At 41.1% G+C, this 15,972-nt stretch overlaps 3 protein-coding genes across 6 annotated transcripts in view; 2 read left to right on the top strand and 1 right to left on the bottom strand.

Annotated features, from left to right (window-relative positions):
• The window catches only part of hddc3 (HD domain containing 3), a 4,581-nt gene extending 1,286 nt beyond the window's left edge, over positions 1–3,295 (bottom strand). The window contains exons 1-4 of one of the 2 annotated variants that reach the window (XM_024263206.2): positions 3,209–3,295; positions 2,852–3,062; positions 1,515–1,570; positions 1,203–1,443 (exon numbers count right to left, since the gene is read on the bottom strand). In XM_024263206.2, the coding sequence (XP_024118974.1) occupies positions 1,203–1,443; positions 1,515–1,570; positions 2,852–2,963 (409 nt within the window). In that variant the 5' untranslated portion in view covers positions 2,964–3,062; positions 3,209–3,295. Of the gene's footprint in view, positions 1–1,202; positions 1,444–1,514; positions 1,571–2,851 lie in introns of both variants that reach the window. The other variant, XM_036217319.1, reaches the window with a different exon arrangement.
• Positions 3,296–3,299: 4 nt separating this feature from the next.
• vps33b (VPS33B late endosome and lysosome associated) lies at positions 3,300–12,449 on the top strand. Its single transcript, XM_024263204.2, has 23 exons — positions 3,300–3,626; positions 5,257–5,337; positions 5,420–5,481; positions 5,561–5,610; positions 5,925–5,992; positions 6,057–6,102; positions 6,171–6,265; positions 7,243–7,347; positions 7,447–7,537; positions 7,612–7,689; positions 8,575–8,648; positions 8,719–8,805; positions 8,879–8,969; positions 9,039–9,113; positions 9,237–9,301; positions 9,371–9,425; positions 9,493–9,539; positions 9,603–9,735; positions 10,409–10,482; positions 10,559–10,660; positions 10,731–10,806; positions 10,873–10,986; positions 11,942–12,449. The coding sequence occupies exons 1-23, from the start codon at positions 3,540–3,542 to the stop codon at positions 12,019–12,021; spliced, it is 1,836 nt and encodes a 611-aa protein (XP_024118972.1). The 5' UTR covers positions 3,300–3,539; the 3' UTR covers positions 12,022–12,449.
• A 1,600-nt stretch (positions 12,450–14,049) lies between these two features.
• prc1b (protein regulator of cytokinesis 1b) overlaps positions 14,050–15,972 on the top strand; it is a 14,161-nt gene continuing 12,238 nt past the window's right edge. For all 3 annotated transcript variants that reach the window (XM_024263221.2, XM_024263219.2, XM_024263218.2), the window contains exon 1: positions 14,050–14,354. In XM_024263221.2, coding sequence (XP_024118989.1) covers positions 14,344–14,354 — 11 coding nt within the window. In that variant the 5' untranslated portion in view covers positions 14,050–14,343. The remainder of the gene's footprint in view (positions 14,355–15,972) is intronic.

Genomic DNA, 15,972 nt, shown 5'->3' with positions numbered 1-15,972 from the left:
TTCGTGGTAGGAAGTGGATGCCCTGAGCACTGCACAGCGGGCACCACGACAGGTCCCACAGGATTGTGACATTGGACGAAATTCAACTGTAATACCTCGTTTCAACCTATAGGGGCAGCACAAAAACGAGTTTTGACTATATTTTCAAGAATTAAACAACTTTAATTTGTCAAAAAATTGGCAGTGACCAACAGCCTTTAAAGCCCCATTTTTAGAGGTCAACAGACAAAAAAAGTTGATTTAGGGTTTGGTTACCCTTTAATGACTTATCGTGTGAGTTGGTTTGTGTTTATTTGCATAATTCTGATTTAATGGAAACTGTGTCGTTACAAAATTCGTTTTTTTTTTTTACATTTCTATAATTTCGATAAAGATTTGCGCACATGTGATGGAAACGCAGCTTTTATCAGATTGTATCCACACATTGACTTACACATGAGCTCCAATGTTAATGTTGTTTGATTTACTGTAACTTTTCAACCGTTAACATGATCAACGTCATTCCAATAGATTCTGGAGGAGATTTTCTCCTCCTGTCTTTTAGGCAGTTTTAAAGTTTAGATACTTTTTCAGCTGCATGCTAGCTGTTTTGACAAACCTACGTTTTGTTTTTTGTTTTTTTTTAAGTCTTTTAGGCTAATTTGACATTTAGCTAATATTTTAGCTGGCTATCAGCTTCAGCGTTTTCAGCTATTAGCTTCAGTGATTTCAGCAATCAACTTCAGCGTTTTCAGCTATGAGCTTCAGCAGCCAAATTCAGTTTACAGCATTCACACAAGCATTATCACAGGTAATGATGTATATCTAGTTCATAATTATGTTAAAAAGTTACGTTTTCAAAGTTTTAGAGTGTGTAATAAATGTTTATTCTGTTCGGCCCACAACCTAAGATGTGTTTTGGATTTTGGGTCTCTGTGGGATTGAGTTTACACTCCTATGTTAAAGGGTTAAGGAAAGACAGCATTCAGACTTTGTATTCCTTCCTGTGTGAAGACTGATTTTGTCAACACCACTGTTGTATCATCTCCACATTTAAAATTAATGACTGCTGCTTTTCCCCAACCCTGCATGTCCACTCTGTGCAAAGACAGTGATCATTGACAGACAACGGCAAAAACGGTAAGCCTAAAGAAATCATGTGAACAAATATCATCGGAAGGAAATCTTTCATTGTCTCCAGACAGGAACAAGTCAGGACTGACCCACAGGAGTGCAGCGGTTTAGGTCCCTCAGGTTGTAAAGCTTGTCCGCCAGTTTGACGAGTTTAGCCTGCCGGCTGCACTGAGCTGCGTGGTCCACCTGCGCCCGTTTCCGGTCGGGCTTCGGCAGGCTTTTGTCATCTGTAACTTCCTGTACGATTCGAGCAACCACCGGGCCAAATTTGGCTTCCAGCTCGGTGTGGGTGGTGTCCGTGTCCTCCACCGTGTCATGGAGTAGTGCCGCCTGCAAGGACAGACAGAATCAAGAAGGTGGAAACATTAACTGCAGATGCTAGCACACAGTTGCAGATTTACCTGCAGCACCTCTATGTCTGTCACACCTCCCTCGTGGCTCAGGATCCTGGCAACACCTAAAGACCAGAGACACCAGCCGCTGTATGAGGAGCCTGTCTGCAGACGACAGTCTGTGGGGTTCTCTGGCCAACTTAAACTTGTGACAACTTTGGTCATTTGAAGATAAAAGATTACAGCCAAACTCAATACAAATCCAAACCTAAATACACGAATCAATAAACCAATAAACCTTAAGTTTAAAAAGCTTTAAAAAATATAAATAAAACTAAACTAAATCTAAAGGCAAAAAGAGAAAACTAAAATTTGAAGAAAGAAAACTAAATCCCAAGACTAAAAACGAAACTGAACCCAAAGATGAAAACTACAGTTAGGGGTGCAACAGATCATGGCTGATCCGTGATCCGTACAGATCACTAGGCAGCACACACCACGGATTACCCCCACAGATATGAAGCTTTTCAAAATAATTCATTATAGGCTTTTATCTTGTTTACTTTTTACTGATTCCAAAAATTATTTCAACCGTGAGTTTTGTGATCTGTTGCACCCCCAACAAAAGCTAAAATGGAACACTGAATTAGAAGAATTTAAGAATAGAAAACAAACCGCAAGATGAAAAACTAAAACCTGAAAAACTAGAACCTAAGGCCAAAAAAATGAACCTGCAGATGATTATCTAAACACAAAGATGACAAAAAGCAAATTAATAAAATCAAACCAGAAGATGAAAAAATAAAGAATGAAAAATTGAATACAAAGATTAAAAACTAAAACCCAAAAGATGGAAAACAGAAACTGAGGACGATGAACTAGTCAAAAATAGAAAATTCAAAACTGAAGATAAAAAAATAAAACCTCAAGGTGGCAAACTAAATCCCAAAATGGAAAATTAAAACCTGAAGGTGAAAAACTAAAACCAGAGGATGAAAACAAAAAAACAACCTGAAGATTTATATAAATAACTAAAGTCAATTAAGTTAAAATGAAACAAACAAAAAATAAAATAAAAACTGAACCTGAAGATGAAAACTACAGCAAACAAAAAAATGATCCTTGAAAAGAGCAAACTAAGACCAAAACCTAAAATGTGAGGATGAAGAACCAAACCACATTCCAAATGTGTAAATGACCTCCAACATGAAACTAAACATGGACTTAGTAAAGCCAAAACAACCTGATGCTAATAAATGTAACTACACGTAAACTGTGATGTAAAATGAATATAATACAGGAGCAGTGACTTTTGATCACATATCGGATGAAGGCCATGAGATACAGACATGAGGCACAGATCATCAGCTGAGGTGTCCGGACAGAAACTCGGCGGTCATACGCACCGACAGGGTGGTTGATGTAAGGCGTTTCCTCCGGGTCTTTGCGGCGCTGCTTTCGGTGTTTGTCCGCAGCAAAGTGAACAGTTTCTAATAGGACTTCTGCTTCTGAGTTCATTGCTGCCGTTAATGAGGATTCGCTCTTATGGGTTACTGTTGTTTTCTTATACTTACAGCGAATCCGATCTATTTTTTAAGTGCCGCACGGGGAGCTCACCTGTTCAGATTACAACAAAAACAAAACAAACGTTTATGTTGAAAGAAGTCGTCTTGATATGGATAAAATAATATTAAAGTAATTTGAGTCGAATTATTTACAAATATAACTACAGTTAATCAACTATTGAATGGTTGAATTTCCACCTCTGACATTATTTGCCTATGTGCATCCAGTGCTCTACTTTTGCTTTCCGGTGGGGAACAGCTCTACAGCTGATTAGTTCCGCTTCGTGAGCTAAGGAAGGGTAGTGCTGTTAACCGTCGAGAAACAGGGAAATGTCATGAATTGATTTAGATTTTAAAATGTTACTTCTCTATTATATTTAAACAAAACCAGTTCGTGAGCTTATTATTTTTTATAATAACGTTTCGTTGTCGTGAAGCTGCTCTGCAGCGGTCGGGCTCCAGTCCCGGCTCGGGCTGTCCACTAGCATTCTAGCTAGCTCCGGTCCTGCTGCCGCTCCGTGCTCCCAGGATGGCCCGCAGGGACACTCCCGAGCTCCCGGACTTCTCTCTGCTGAAGCGGCTGGCACGAGACCAGCTGGTTTACCTACTGGAACAGGTATCTGCGTGAATCTGAATGAAAAGGTGTGCTTGGATCTGCTGGAACCGTAGATTACTGGAGAACAATAAGGAAACTGAATCTCTCCTTAGTTGTGGTCTGGAGTTGTTTCTTTTGGGTAGTCAAAAGTACACTTCAGAGTTCTCTCATAGACCTCACAGCTCCGCTTCTCCTCCAGAGTATTGCTCTAGGGGCGACTTGTTTCCGCACCTGTGTTGTTTGAAGTGAACAAGGATGCTGTGTGTTTATGAGGGGAAGAGGATGTAAAAATGGTAATTATACCACAACTCTACAAGACATTTTCTGTGACTTAAAGAGTCTGTACCTTTAGATCCTAAATCTAAATATTAGTCATAATTATTGAATTTAAATGTAAAATATAGATGGGAGAGAAAAAAAGAACAACTCCCAGCCAATCATGACTGACTTCCCATCATTCAGGTTAAAGAGCCATTCACAAGATTCTTAACCCTAGTTATAAAACTAGTTGTTTATATTTCCTTCTCATCGGATTACCTGGTGCAGGTGAAAGGAACAACTTGTTATGCAGCTCATACCTCTGAAACAGCAGCTCTTTTAAAATCCTCAGGTTTCATAACTAAACTTTCCTCCAGTCTGCAGTGAGGGGCGTGGTCACATTAGCATATTTCCCAAACATTCAAAGTTAAAATGTATATTTAATAGAACATTTAGAGCACATGTGTCAAAGTCAAGGCCCGGGGGCCGGATTGGGCCCTCCGGGTAATTCTATCTGGCCCTCCAGATTATTTAATTTATTGTTATTAATGACCTGATGTTCTCTAATGCTTATTTCTAACTTGTATAATTTTGACAAAATATATTTTTATGGAGGGTAAAATACTTAAAGTTATTTAAGGTTTAAATTGATTTATTCTAGAATATTATTCTTGGCTTTTTATTATTCATAATTATGTTAAAAAAGTTACGGTTTTAAAGTTTTAAAAATTAGCATTCTGCTAGCCTTTTGGACTATTTTGGCATTTTCCAAGAGTTTTTAGTCTATTTTGGAGCTAATATTTCAGCTACATGCTAGCTGATTTGGCTAATTTAGGCTTTTTAAAAAGTTTTTCAGGCTGTTTTGGAGTTAGGCTGTTTACACAGTAGCTGTTTTGGCTAATTAAGGCTTTTTTCAGTTTTTTAAGCTATTTTGAAGTTTAGCTATTTTTTCCGCTAAATGCAAGCTGTTTTGGCTTTTTGTTTTGTTTTTGTTTTTAGGATAATTTAGCTTTTAACTAACATTTTAGCTGGCTATCAATTTCAGCATCTACAGCTATCATCTTCAGTATCTTCAGCAGTCAAATTCAGCTTACAGCATTCACACTAGCATTATAGCAGGTAATGCTATGTATCTAGTTCAGAATTATGTTAAAAAATTATGGATTTAAAGTTTTAAAAATGTAGTTGTAGAGTGTTCAATAAATGTTTATCCTGTTCGGCCCAAGACCTAAGGTGTGTTTTGGATTTTGGCCTCTTGTGCGATTGAGTTTGACACCCCCGTTTGTTCGACTCACCTACGTCTCACCTGTACTTACCCCTACCTGTTGCACATGTTTGCTACGGCCGTCTTAAGGATGTGTGGATCCTGATCTGCTGGTTATTGTCTCTCAAGCTGCCAGGAAAGAAAGACCTCTTCATCGAGTCGGACCTGATGAGTCCTCTGGACCGGATCGCGAATGTATCGACCCTGAAGGTGAGCAAAGGTTCAGCCCCCCTACACCTGACCGTCCTCTGGTGGAGGTTTTCCTCATGAAACCTCTTCCTCTTTCTAACAGCAACATGACGTTGTCAAACTTTACAAAGTGGAGTACAAGCCAACAGTGAGCCTGTCCGATCAGTAAGACCCCCTCCTTCCTTCAGGTTAACCCCCATCACCGCTGCCATGAACCCTGACTCCATGTTTCTTCTATTTACAGGCTCTGCTTTCTGATCAGACCCAGAATCCAGACAGTGAAGTGGATTTGTGGTAATAACCCGCTGATTCTATGGTTCTGGTTTGGTTTTTTGGTCCAAATCTGTAGTGTGTTTTGGTTCACTTGTAGCAGCTCTACAACAGCCTTAATAAGCACATTCTGTCTTCTATTAGTCATTGCCCCTGTTGTTTGTCGGTGTGCGGAAAGGTCACGGTTCTGTGACCTCTGACCCTTCAGCATGGAGGTGGACACATTGGGGGTCACATGATCTCTGCTGTGCAGCTGTAGCTGACTCTGGATAAATGAAGATGCAGATATTTCATCCTGATGCTGCAGCTGCATTCCTGTCTGTGTCCTCATTTCTCAGACGTGGTCAATGCAGACAAAGCAGCAGGAAGGTTCAGAAGATACAAGATCATCTTCACTCCTCAGAGGGTAGGTCTGTTGCATAAGCTCCACGGTGCTGGATCTATGTCCTGATGTCTTCTCTCTGCTGCAGTTCTTTGCGTGTGAGGCGGTGCTGGAGGAGCAGGGTGTCTTTGGCGGTAAGCTTCTCTGCAAGTCTCCTGGAGGCATGAACGCAGGTGCTAATACTGTCTCTGTAACCGGACAGACGTGACCACTGACGAGTGGGCCTTCTACCTCCTCCCCCTGGACGATGACATCTTAAGTATGGAGCTGCCTGAGTTCTTTCATGACAATTTTCTGGTAAACAGATGAGCTTTCCTACAGAGTTAAGTTGATGTTTGGACTCCTGCAGACGTGCAGTTTGGTTCTGAGCCGCTCAGATAATTGTCAAACAGACTGGCTCTTATTGTTTTCAGGTATAACAATCTTAGTCTTACAGAACTTTTGATCTATTGTAAAAGCGTTCCCAGTGGTCATTTAATTATGATTATGCAGCTTTAAGTTGTTCTTGTAGCATTTTTCTCAAGATGTTACTTTATTAAAAAAAACTTTTTATATACTTTTATAAAGGACATACCGTATATAAAAGAATTGGAGATTCATATTGCATTTCTGAGTATTTCTTTATTCAAATTGAGATGAATCCGGAGCAAATTAAAAAAATGTCGTTTGAAAAAACTTTTTTTTTGTGTGTGTGCTGCAGCAAGTGAAATGTGTCTCCCTGCTCTGCTCCATTCTGATTCATCTTCTTGGAGACAAATAGATCCATGAACGTCTTTGTTTTCCTTGTCTGAACTGGAATCTAGCTCAAAACTGAACAGCTGGATGACTCTGATATTGCTCACCATGTTTGTTGCACTGGTAATCTTAGCTGAGGGACTGTAAGATAGCAGTAGAGAGTGTAAACAGAGGGATGATGGGATATCAGTGGAGGCTTACTTCCACGGCAACAGTCCACAACTCAAAGATAAATTTGGAATGAACTACTGCTGCTCTCAACAAACTGTCTCAGAAAGCGACACAACTTTTTAAAATTTTTGCTAAAAATGGCAAAATCGTAATTAAAAGGCCACTAGGAACGCTTTTACAATAAATAAATAGTTGAAAAAACAGGTTTTATCTTTGACACCACTTTGTTTTGAGTTCAGCAGTTGTGAAGTTGCAAAGGTCAACTTAGTAGTTTTAAAACACAAGTTAACTTCAGTTATTTTCAAACAGGAAGTCAATTCTCTGCTGTTTTTTTTCCACATCAGAATTAAAAACTTTCTGGTTTGCAGGCAGGAGACCAGCGGTGGCTGAGAACAGTAGGGGGCGCTCTGCACCTCCTCCACTCTGTCTACGGCCCGTTCTCCAAGCTGTACGGGATTGGCTCCTGTTCTAAGGTGCAGCAAGTCTTTTCTCTGAGGTCTCCTCCTCCCACTCCAGGTCCTACTGGCCTCTGCTCCGTGCAGGACTAACAAGTGTTTCTGTGTGGACTGCAGATGACGTACGAGTCGTGGAGGGAGCAGGTGGAGCAGGGGGAAAAACAAGTTCGCCCCGCTGAGATTGGGAGCGTTTTTCTGATTGACCGAGGTGAGAAAGTCGATCCTGGAGGACGTCCTGACGCGCGGCTCTGCCTTATCAGCTTCTCCTCTGTGTCTCCTCAGACGTGGACTTCGTCACTCCTCTGTGCTCACAGGTGGTGTACGAAGGGCTGCTGGACGACATTTTTCGGATCAAGTGTGGTTGGTATTGGTCATTGGCCAGTTGACTTGCCGCTGTGCTCTCGGGATGAAAAGGTGCTTACACACCAGCCGCGTCAACGCGCAATCAAGCGGACACTTTCAATGAAAAGTCAATGCAAACATGCACACCAGAATTCCTGGCTTCTGTGTCTGGAGTGCACATGAGCGCGTTGCTACGCAAGTATTTAAGTCGGGGTGCAAGCTCTACGTGTAAATCGGGCAGGCATTGAGCATGCGCTGAATGTTTGACCCGGTTCAACATTTTCATGCACAATCGCAGCACTGTGACCAATCAGGGACCTGGGTGTGGGAGTGGTGTGAGGATAGCGTCCGCTTCAAAGCATGGAAGTGCTAAACATGATCACAAAAGAGAAATGAATCACTGCGGTTTGTGTCCGGTTGGATTCATATGACACTCAGACAGACATTAAAGGAACAGAGCCGTGAAAAACAAAAAAGCCTGGAGCAAGATTTAGGGGATTTGAACTGGTTTGACTTTTTTTCTCCAAGGTACCCCTATTGTAGGGGGTGGAGGAGCGCTAACGAACTGTAAATATAAAATAGAAGAAGATTCTCCTCCCTGCCTGTGTGAGCGTGCTGCTCTGGAGACCACCTGCTGAGCTCACGTTCATAAACCTGCGTAGAGCGCGTTCTTGAACGCAGCGCACGCGGTCGGTGTGTAAGCACCTACAGAGGAGATGCTCTATTTCTGCTTCTTCTCCTCTTCTTACCTGCTTTTCTGGTCTGCCTTTTTATCTTTCTTTGTTCTGTTTTTCATTTGGTCATTTCTGTTTCTTCTTCAGCTTCTTCTCTCATTCCTCTGTGCTTCGTTTCCTTTTCCTTCTGCTTCCTCACTGATTTTAATCCCCCTTTGTTTTTCTGCAGGATGCGTGGAGTTTGGTCCAGATGTCACCTCCTCTGACAAAAGTGTCAAGGTCATGCTAAACTCCCAGGATAAGGTGAGGCTGACTTGGGAGCTGCAGCATCTTCTCCGTTCAGACTCTGGAGTGATCCTGTGTGTTTCTGCAGGTCTTCAATGAAATCCGAAATGAGCATTTCTCCAACGTCTTTGGTTTTCTCAGCCAGAAGGCCAGGAACCTGCAGACTGCATACGACGTGCGTGAGTATTTGTGCAGCTCGTGGTGGTCGGGCTGTGCTGCTCTGACGCCGTTGTGCTGTGACCCTGCAGAGGCGTCAGGGGATGGACATCAAGCAGATGAAAACGTTTGTGTCCGAGGAGCTCAAAGGACTGAAGCAGGAGCACCGGCTGCTCAGCCTGCGTAAGTTTGAGCGGCAAACTCGACGGGGTAACCTGATCAAACGCGTGCTGACCGCTGTCCTGATTACAGACATCGGTGCTAGTGAGTCGATAATGAAGAAGAAGACAAAGCAGGACTTCCAAGAGCTGCTGCAGAAAGAACACTGTGAGTCAGGGTTCTTCCTGCTCTCATGTTTTTGCTGCTAATCTTCTTCAGACAGACTCATTAAAACAAGCTTTAGGGCTTCTTGTTCCTCCTGTTACCTTTTGATGTCTGATGTTTCCTCAGGTTTACTTGAAGGCTTTGAAATCCGTGAAAGCATTTCTTTCATAGAGGAGCACATCAGCAGACAGGTGAGTCCTCATCTCCACAAACAGGAGATGAAACTCCACAAAGTTTGAACCGGTTCCTCTTTCCTGCAGATCTCCATGATCGAAAGCTTGCGGATGCTCTGTCTTCTGTCCATCACAGAGAACGGTAAACACTTTCACTCCTCAAAAAGTCAGTGTTTTTCTTGTTTGTTCATGATTCTGCTTCGTCACAGGACTCCTGCCCAAGGACTATCGCTCTTTAAAGACACAGTATCTTCAGGTACGTTCTAGAAGCAGCTTTGTGAGGTGGACAACCAGCGAATGAAATGTCTGCTCTCCTCAGAGTTATGGGTTTGACCACCTGCTCACATTCTCCAACCTGAGGCAGCTGGGGCTGCTGATGGAGCAGCAGGGGGCGGAGACTCTCACCGCCATGGAGAGCAAAGTGGGAAAGCTGGTCAACGACAAAACGGCAGGTAAGTCTGTCCTGATTCTACTGCTGCCCTTCACAAGTTCTCCTTCGGATCATTGTAGCCGACCTTTAGGTTTAAAGTGTCGCTTTATGATTTTAGCAGCAATTTAAATAGCAAAAAGCTGTTCATAAAATCATTAAGAGCAATGGAGACAGAGTTTAAATAAATAAATGAAAATAACAAATTAAGGAGGATTGTAAGGAACAGCAGAGAGAAAAAAGCAAAAATGATTTTAAAGAAAAGATATGATACACAAAAGTATAAGTAATGAATATCTGATGAAGTGTCCACTATCAGAAATCAATGAATGACAGCCATCCTCACTGCTACAGTTGCTTCCATTCATTTCTAGTAATGGGCTCCTTGAAGGTCATTATCCCGCCTATACCAAAGTCTCTTACAAAAGTATTAAATATTAAATATGTTTTAGCACTTTATTCCACTTACTTTTTATGTTTAAATTGTTTTTCACAAGAAGTTGTCGTGTGTCAGGATGAGCCCCAGTATTTATGTTGTTCGATTTAATGTCACCTTTCAACTGTTAACACGATTAACGTCATTCCAGTAGATTCTGAAGGAGAAAAGCAGCTTGCTGTAAAAAGCTCTTAAAAATATGTTTTATGTTGTGTACAGTTGTGTTTGTGTGAAGCTCCTTGATCAGATGTTTGTTCTGCAGGAAAGATCACTGACGCCTTCTCCTCTCTGGCTAAGAGGAGTCATTTTCGAGCTCTGAGCCGGAAGCTGAACTTGGTAAACCACAAATTTCTTAGCTCACACAATGGTAGATTTTGTAGATTCGTAAGAAGTGTCTGTTTTTTTCCGGCAGGTGCCAAAGTCAGATGAGGAATATGACCTGCGTGTCCCTAAAGACATGGCTTACATTTTCAGCGGCGCCTACGTCCCTCTGAGCTGTAAACTCATTGAACAGGTGAGGCCGGCAGCTGTTGATGCGAGCAGAAGCAGTCTCGGCCTCGGCTCATCCTCCTGCTCCTCCACAGGTGCTGGAGAGAGACGGGTGGGTGGGGCTTGAAGAAGTCACCAGGCTCCTGAATGGCCATGAATTTGCTGTGACAGGTGAGAGCAGCAGGACATGGCTGAAAGAGTCTGCAGGTTTACCTCGGCATGTTACTTTCTCTTCAGGCGGCAGCAGAGCTGAAGCCAGCAGCGATGCCCAGCGCCTGGTTCTGGTCATGTTCCTTGGAGGATGTACCTTTTCAGAAATTTCAGCACTACGCTTCCTGGGCAGAGCGAAAGGTAGAAGCAGATTATTGTACAAATCTCTTTACCTCAGTGATTTAAGTACTTTCCACCCTCTACCAAAAGATAGCAAAGTAATATCATCTTTGCACCGATATGCAACACATTACTAATGTTAACTGTTGACCATTCTTCATCACGACAGAATCAGCGGATTCATGTTGATTGTGTAAGCATCTCATTGCTGTTAAGTGTTGAATATCAGTGTAAGAATGCTTCTCTCAACTACAGAAACCTCTGAAACTACGCTACAGTGTTATCACAGGAATGTATAGGAATAAGAATATATAGATGTCTTAAGGCTGTAAAACATTTTAGTCTTTTCTCACTTGTTTAAACTTTCAAAGTTCAAACCTTCATAGAGAAATAAATCCAGTTTTTTAGAATGAAAACAAAGATCTGATGGCATTTAAAGATTTACGTAAATGTGTAGAGGAGACACAGTGTGGAGGAGATTGATTGACAGGGCCAACAGAAAACGGTGCACTGTAAGATTTTAAAATGGACCTTAATATAGTGAGAGATCACTGTAACTGCGTTTATGGTTGAAGAATTATGGGCGTCAAAAATATGTAAACACTAGAGCTAAAGCTCTGGTGTCAAAGGGTTAAATATATTTGTTTTTAGCTTTGTAAGGTGATCTTTAAATTGGCACTAGATGTAAATGTGTGAGTGTGTGATCCTACAACAGACTAGGTTCAGGGTGTACCCCACCCACACCCAACAGTGGCTTGGATAGGCTCCAGCAACCCTGTTACACCAAGAGGAATTCAGGGGGTTCAGAAAATGAAAGGTTTTTAGCTCAAACTGCATTATGTCATTTTTTTCCAAGATCAGCTAAAGAAATGATCCTTCAGGAACATTTAGACAGAATTTCATTTTAAAACAGACTGGTCCTTCAGTGACCTTTGGAGGTCTGTCAGGTTGTAATTCATCTCTTGTTTGCTTCCAGGCTATAAATTCATTGTTGTCACAACCGCAGTGACTAACAGCTCTAGACTTTTGGAGGCTCTACTGGGAAACCGTGTGTGACTCCATGCTCAGCCCGTCCAGTCCTGATGTACCTGCACATCTCCTGGATCTGCTGATCCTCCCAGATCTGTGGATCCGTGTGGGTCTGTTTGCGTCAAACTACAGATAAAATAAAGTCCACTGGATTTTAAACCCATGTCTTGGTTCAAACCATCATCTGTATTGAAGTATGGATATTTAATACCTATTTTATGGTCTAAGACTGAATGTCTTATAAATGTTTTAACTGTAAGTTGGAGTATAATGTGAAACAGGAAAACACAACTTTTTGTTTGAATGTCAGGAACTACTTTTTCTTCCGCCTGTGAAAGTAATGTTGGACATAGTCACAGGAATCAGGAGTTTAATTTGGAGATTTATTTTAGCTGACAGGATTCACATCTGATGTGGTCAAGTGGAAAAACAATAAACTAACTTGCTTTCTTTAAGCCATTGTCACTTCAGACTTTCAGTGCAAGTCATGAGCAGAAATACTTTATTATTACTCAGTGTATCAGAGCTTAAGTACAGAGAGAAAATCACAATATTGATATAGTAAGCAAAGAGCTTTCTGAAGGTGTTGGAGGAGTATAAACACCTCAGTGCTAACTTGACCAACTACTGGACTGGAGTCTCTAGTGATGCTGTTTTCAGGAACGTTGTTCTTTTGGTAGGTTAAATGTAACACCTGCACACCTGCAGTCCTCTGTGAGGCAGCATCAGACCCTCAAAGAGGCTGAACAACCTGGTTAAGGGAACAGGCTCTGTTTTGGATTTAGCTCTCAGGCTTCCTGAGCAGATCGATCAGAGAAGGATGTTTTGTTTGATGAAACACATCTTCCTTAATCAGTGTGTCTTCATTAAGAGGCTTCTACATATCTACAGCTGGAGATCCTTTCTGCTCAGAGCCGATAGCTCCTAGAATGACCAAAGAACCTAAGAGGATAACACACTACAACTTCTGATTCTGCCCCCATTTAAATCGTTTATCTCTGCTACTGATTTGGTGCTCTTTTTTATTTTAACCATTGACTGTTTACGAGAACTGGACTGAGTGGGTGTGACATCACCCACAGAACACACCTTATCTTTGACTTTAGCAAAATTAAGCCATTTCAGTTGCCATTTTTCCACAATAAGGACACCGCCATTTGGAGCCAGTGATTGGTCCAAATCTGTCTGAGTTCACGTTTCTGTAGTATATATCGTCACCAATGAGGAAGCTTGTTCAAAGTCCACTCCCCTTCCACTGAAAGGAGTTTAGGAGAATCTGTCAATCAAACGTTTGAGGTGGGGGCCAGAGGACACCACATGCTTTTACTAAGGCATCTGATTGGTCAGTTTATAACTTGACTAACTTGTGATGAAGAAATATGATGATGATCAAGAACATGTAAAAACAAAAAAAGCTATTGGACCAAGAATGGTTATTCTGACATTTTTTTTCTGTGGAAGTCTATGAGACTTTGGCTTCTCTGAGCCAGCAGGTACTTCCTGTTTGGAACACGTTGGAGTAGGAGTTACTCAGTCCAGTTCTCTTATATAGTCAATGCCCTCATCTCTTCTGACCCTCTTTTAGAATGTTCTGGCCCTGCCACTGATGAGGTGCCATTAAATGTATAAATAAACATTTATTTTATTGATTTTGACAAATTATGAATACAAGAACATAAATGTAAATTTGTTTTTTTAAATGGTTATTTTGTGTATGAATACCTTTGTTTTGGCTTTTTTTATAAATATTTTTAATATGTGTCATACTTTGTGTTACATACAGGTATGTATGGAACGTGCGTTATAAATAAAGTTTTATTTTATTTAATTTGAAATTATTTAAATTATTTGTATGTCAATCATCTCACTGGGCTGACTTTTAATAATCTGATAACAGAAAAAGCTAAAAAAAAAAAAAAAAAAAAAAACTATAATTAAAAACACACACACATACGTTTACCCAGTTGTTCACATTTTTTATCCTAAAATTTAAATGGAATAAAAAATAAAAAGTTTTAAATGAACGCATTAACGATGGTGACAGTGTCGGGTCTGCGCAGCCGCGAATAACCGGTAACTGTCCGATTGTTTCGATCACCGGCACACACCGCCGCTCCTCAGGGGTCTGTTTGCCTCTATGACCAACGGAAGAGTTACTAGCGGCTCACGCTGGTAAAACGCTTGACGGACACTCACGAAACCAACCAATCAGAAGCCAGAACGCCGCCGCGTGCGTAATTTGAACGGCAGAAACTCACAGCTAACCCTTGACTGTCAACGCAGCGAGTGAAGTGAACCGAGAGCCTGACTGAAAAGACGGTTTTTAGGGAGACAACTTTGCGGAGCGACATGAGAAGAAGGTGAGTGGGACTCTCTATTGAAGGTTGTGACTTTTTGAGGCTTAAATACAAACATTTTATGTCTTTAAATTAGAAAGGAAGGACAGTTTTTTCCACAGGGCATCTGTTTATATCTGTCAGTGGCTTTCCTTTGAGTTTTACTGCTGACCAGTGGATGCAAACGTATCCATCACAATGAATTCTAATCTGCAACATCTGTTTTGGGTGGATGGACCTGGTTTACCCTGTTTTTGAAACAAGAAAATCTTGTCCAAGGGTCTGTCTCTAAGTAGAACATGACCTCATCAGAGGTTGGTCAGGTTCAGGTCTGAATCTATGCAGTCTATTTTCTGGTGGGAATTGTTCCTAACTTTCCAAACTGGATGTTCTCAGGACATTTAGCCTGGTGGATCTCTGCGCTTATGTTGTCATGAGGTTTTTATTTGTCTTTATTCAGGTAGTCTTGATAGTCTTTTTTTCTCAGACCCCGTCACCACCTTAAATTACTGATTTTGTCTTTCTTTGTTGAATCGATTTTCTGATTTCAAATAACATACACCCCCCATACCCATAATGCATTTTTTTTCTTTTTTCCACGAATTATAATTAGCTTTAAACCAGTTTTCCTTCACATTTTAGTGGTGCACCTTCATCAAACCACCCATGTTCTAAACCTGCTTAGCCCTATTTTGGGGTTACAGGTCATTGATTGTATAAGGAAACTGGACTGAGCCCACTCCTGGTTCCAAATTAGGTCCAGAAAAGTCAAAATTCCATAGACTTGTGTACAGAAACAAAAAGCTATTACTCCGTTATTATATTTGTCAGAATAACCATTCTTGAACTGCTACCCTTTTTAACATACTTTTGATAATCCTCTTTTTTTCATGAAATGTAATGCTGTAGTACGTTATTTAACTTAAAAATGGCCAATCAGATACCTCAATAAAAGGAGGTGGTGATGCTTTGAATCTTCGAAGCATTTGATTGACAGATTTTCCTGAGCCTGATCTTCTCCCAGGACTGTTAAAGAAGGATAAGCTTATATAACTCTACAACTACATATTTGAATGGTGTTCATCCAGATAGAACTGGAGGACAGGTGGGGGTCTGGTCTACGGCCAAGAACCGTAGCACACACGATCCCCCTGGAATCTCTCCCACTCTGAGATGCTGACAAGCCAGAGGCATGGTCCACTGCCTAACTCCTGAATTATGAGACTAGTTGCCACATAAATGTAGATTCAGATCAACTCAGACCAATCACTGCTTACTGACGATTTCCCTTCCAACATGACGGCGGCCGTGTTGCGGTAAAATGGCGACTGAAGTGACTTAATTTCATTGGAACTTTAAGTAAGGCATTTTTCTATGGGTTATGTCATATTTGCTCAGTCCAATTCTCAAATACAGTGTTACAGGATTGCTCCATTGTAACCATTGACCGTATAAGAGAACTGGACTGAGCAAACACTCCTTACTCACGTTCCAAAGAGAAAGTACCTACTGGTTCCTAAAAGCCAACATCCCGTATGCTTCTATAGAGGGATAAACATCTTTTATTCAGTCATTCTATTTTTCAGAATAATCATTCTTAATCGGATAACTTTTTTTCAACATTTTCTTGCTAATCCTATAT

Source organism: Oryzias melastigma, linkage group LG3, assembly GCF_002922805.2.
Source record: "Oryzias melastigma strain HK-1 linkage group LG3, ASM292280v2, whole genome shotgun sequence".
NCBI lineage: Eukaryota > Metazoa > Chordata > Actinopteri > Beloniformes > Adrianichthyidae > Oryzias > Oryzias melastigma.
This window is presented reverse-complemented; position numbering and strand designations above follow the sequence as displayed.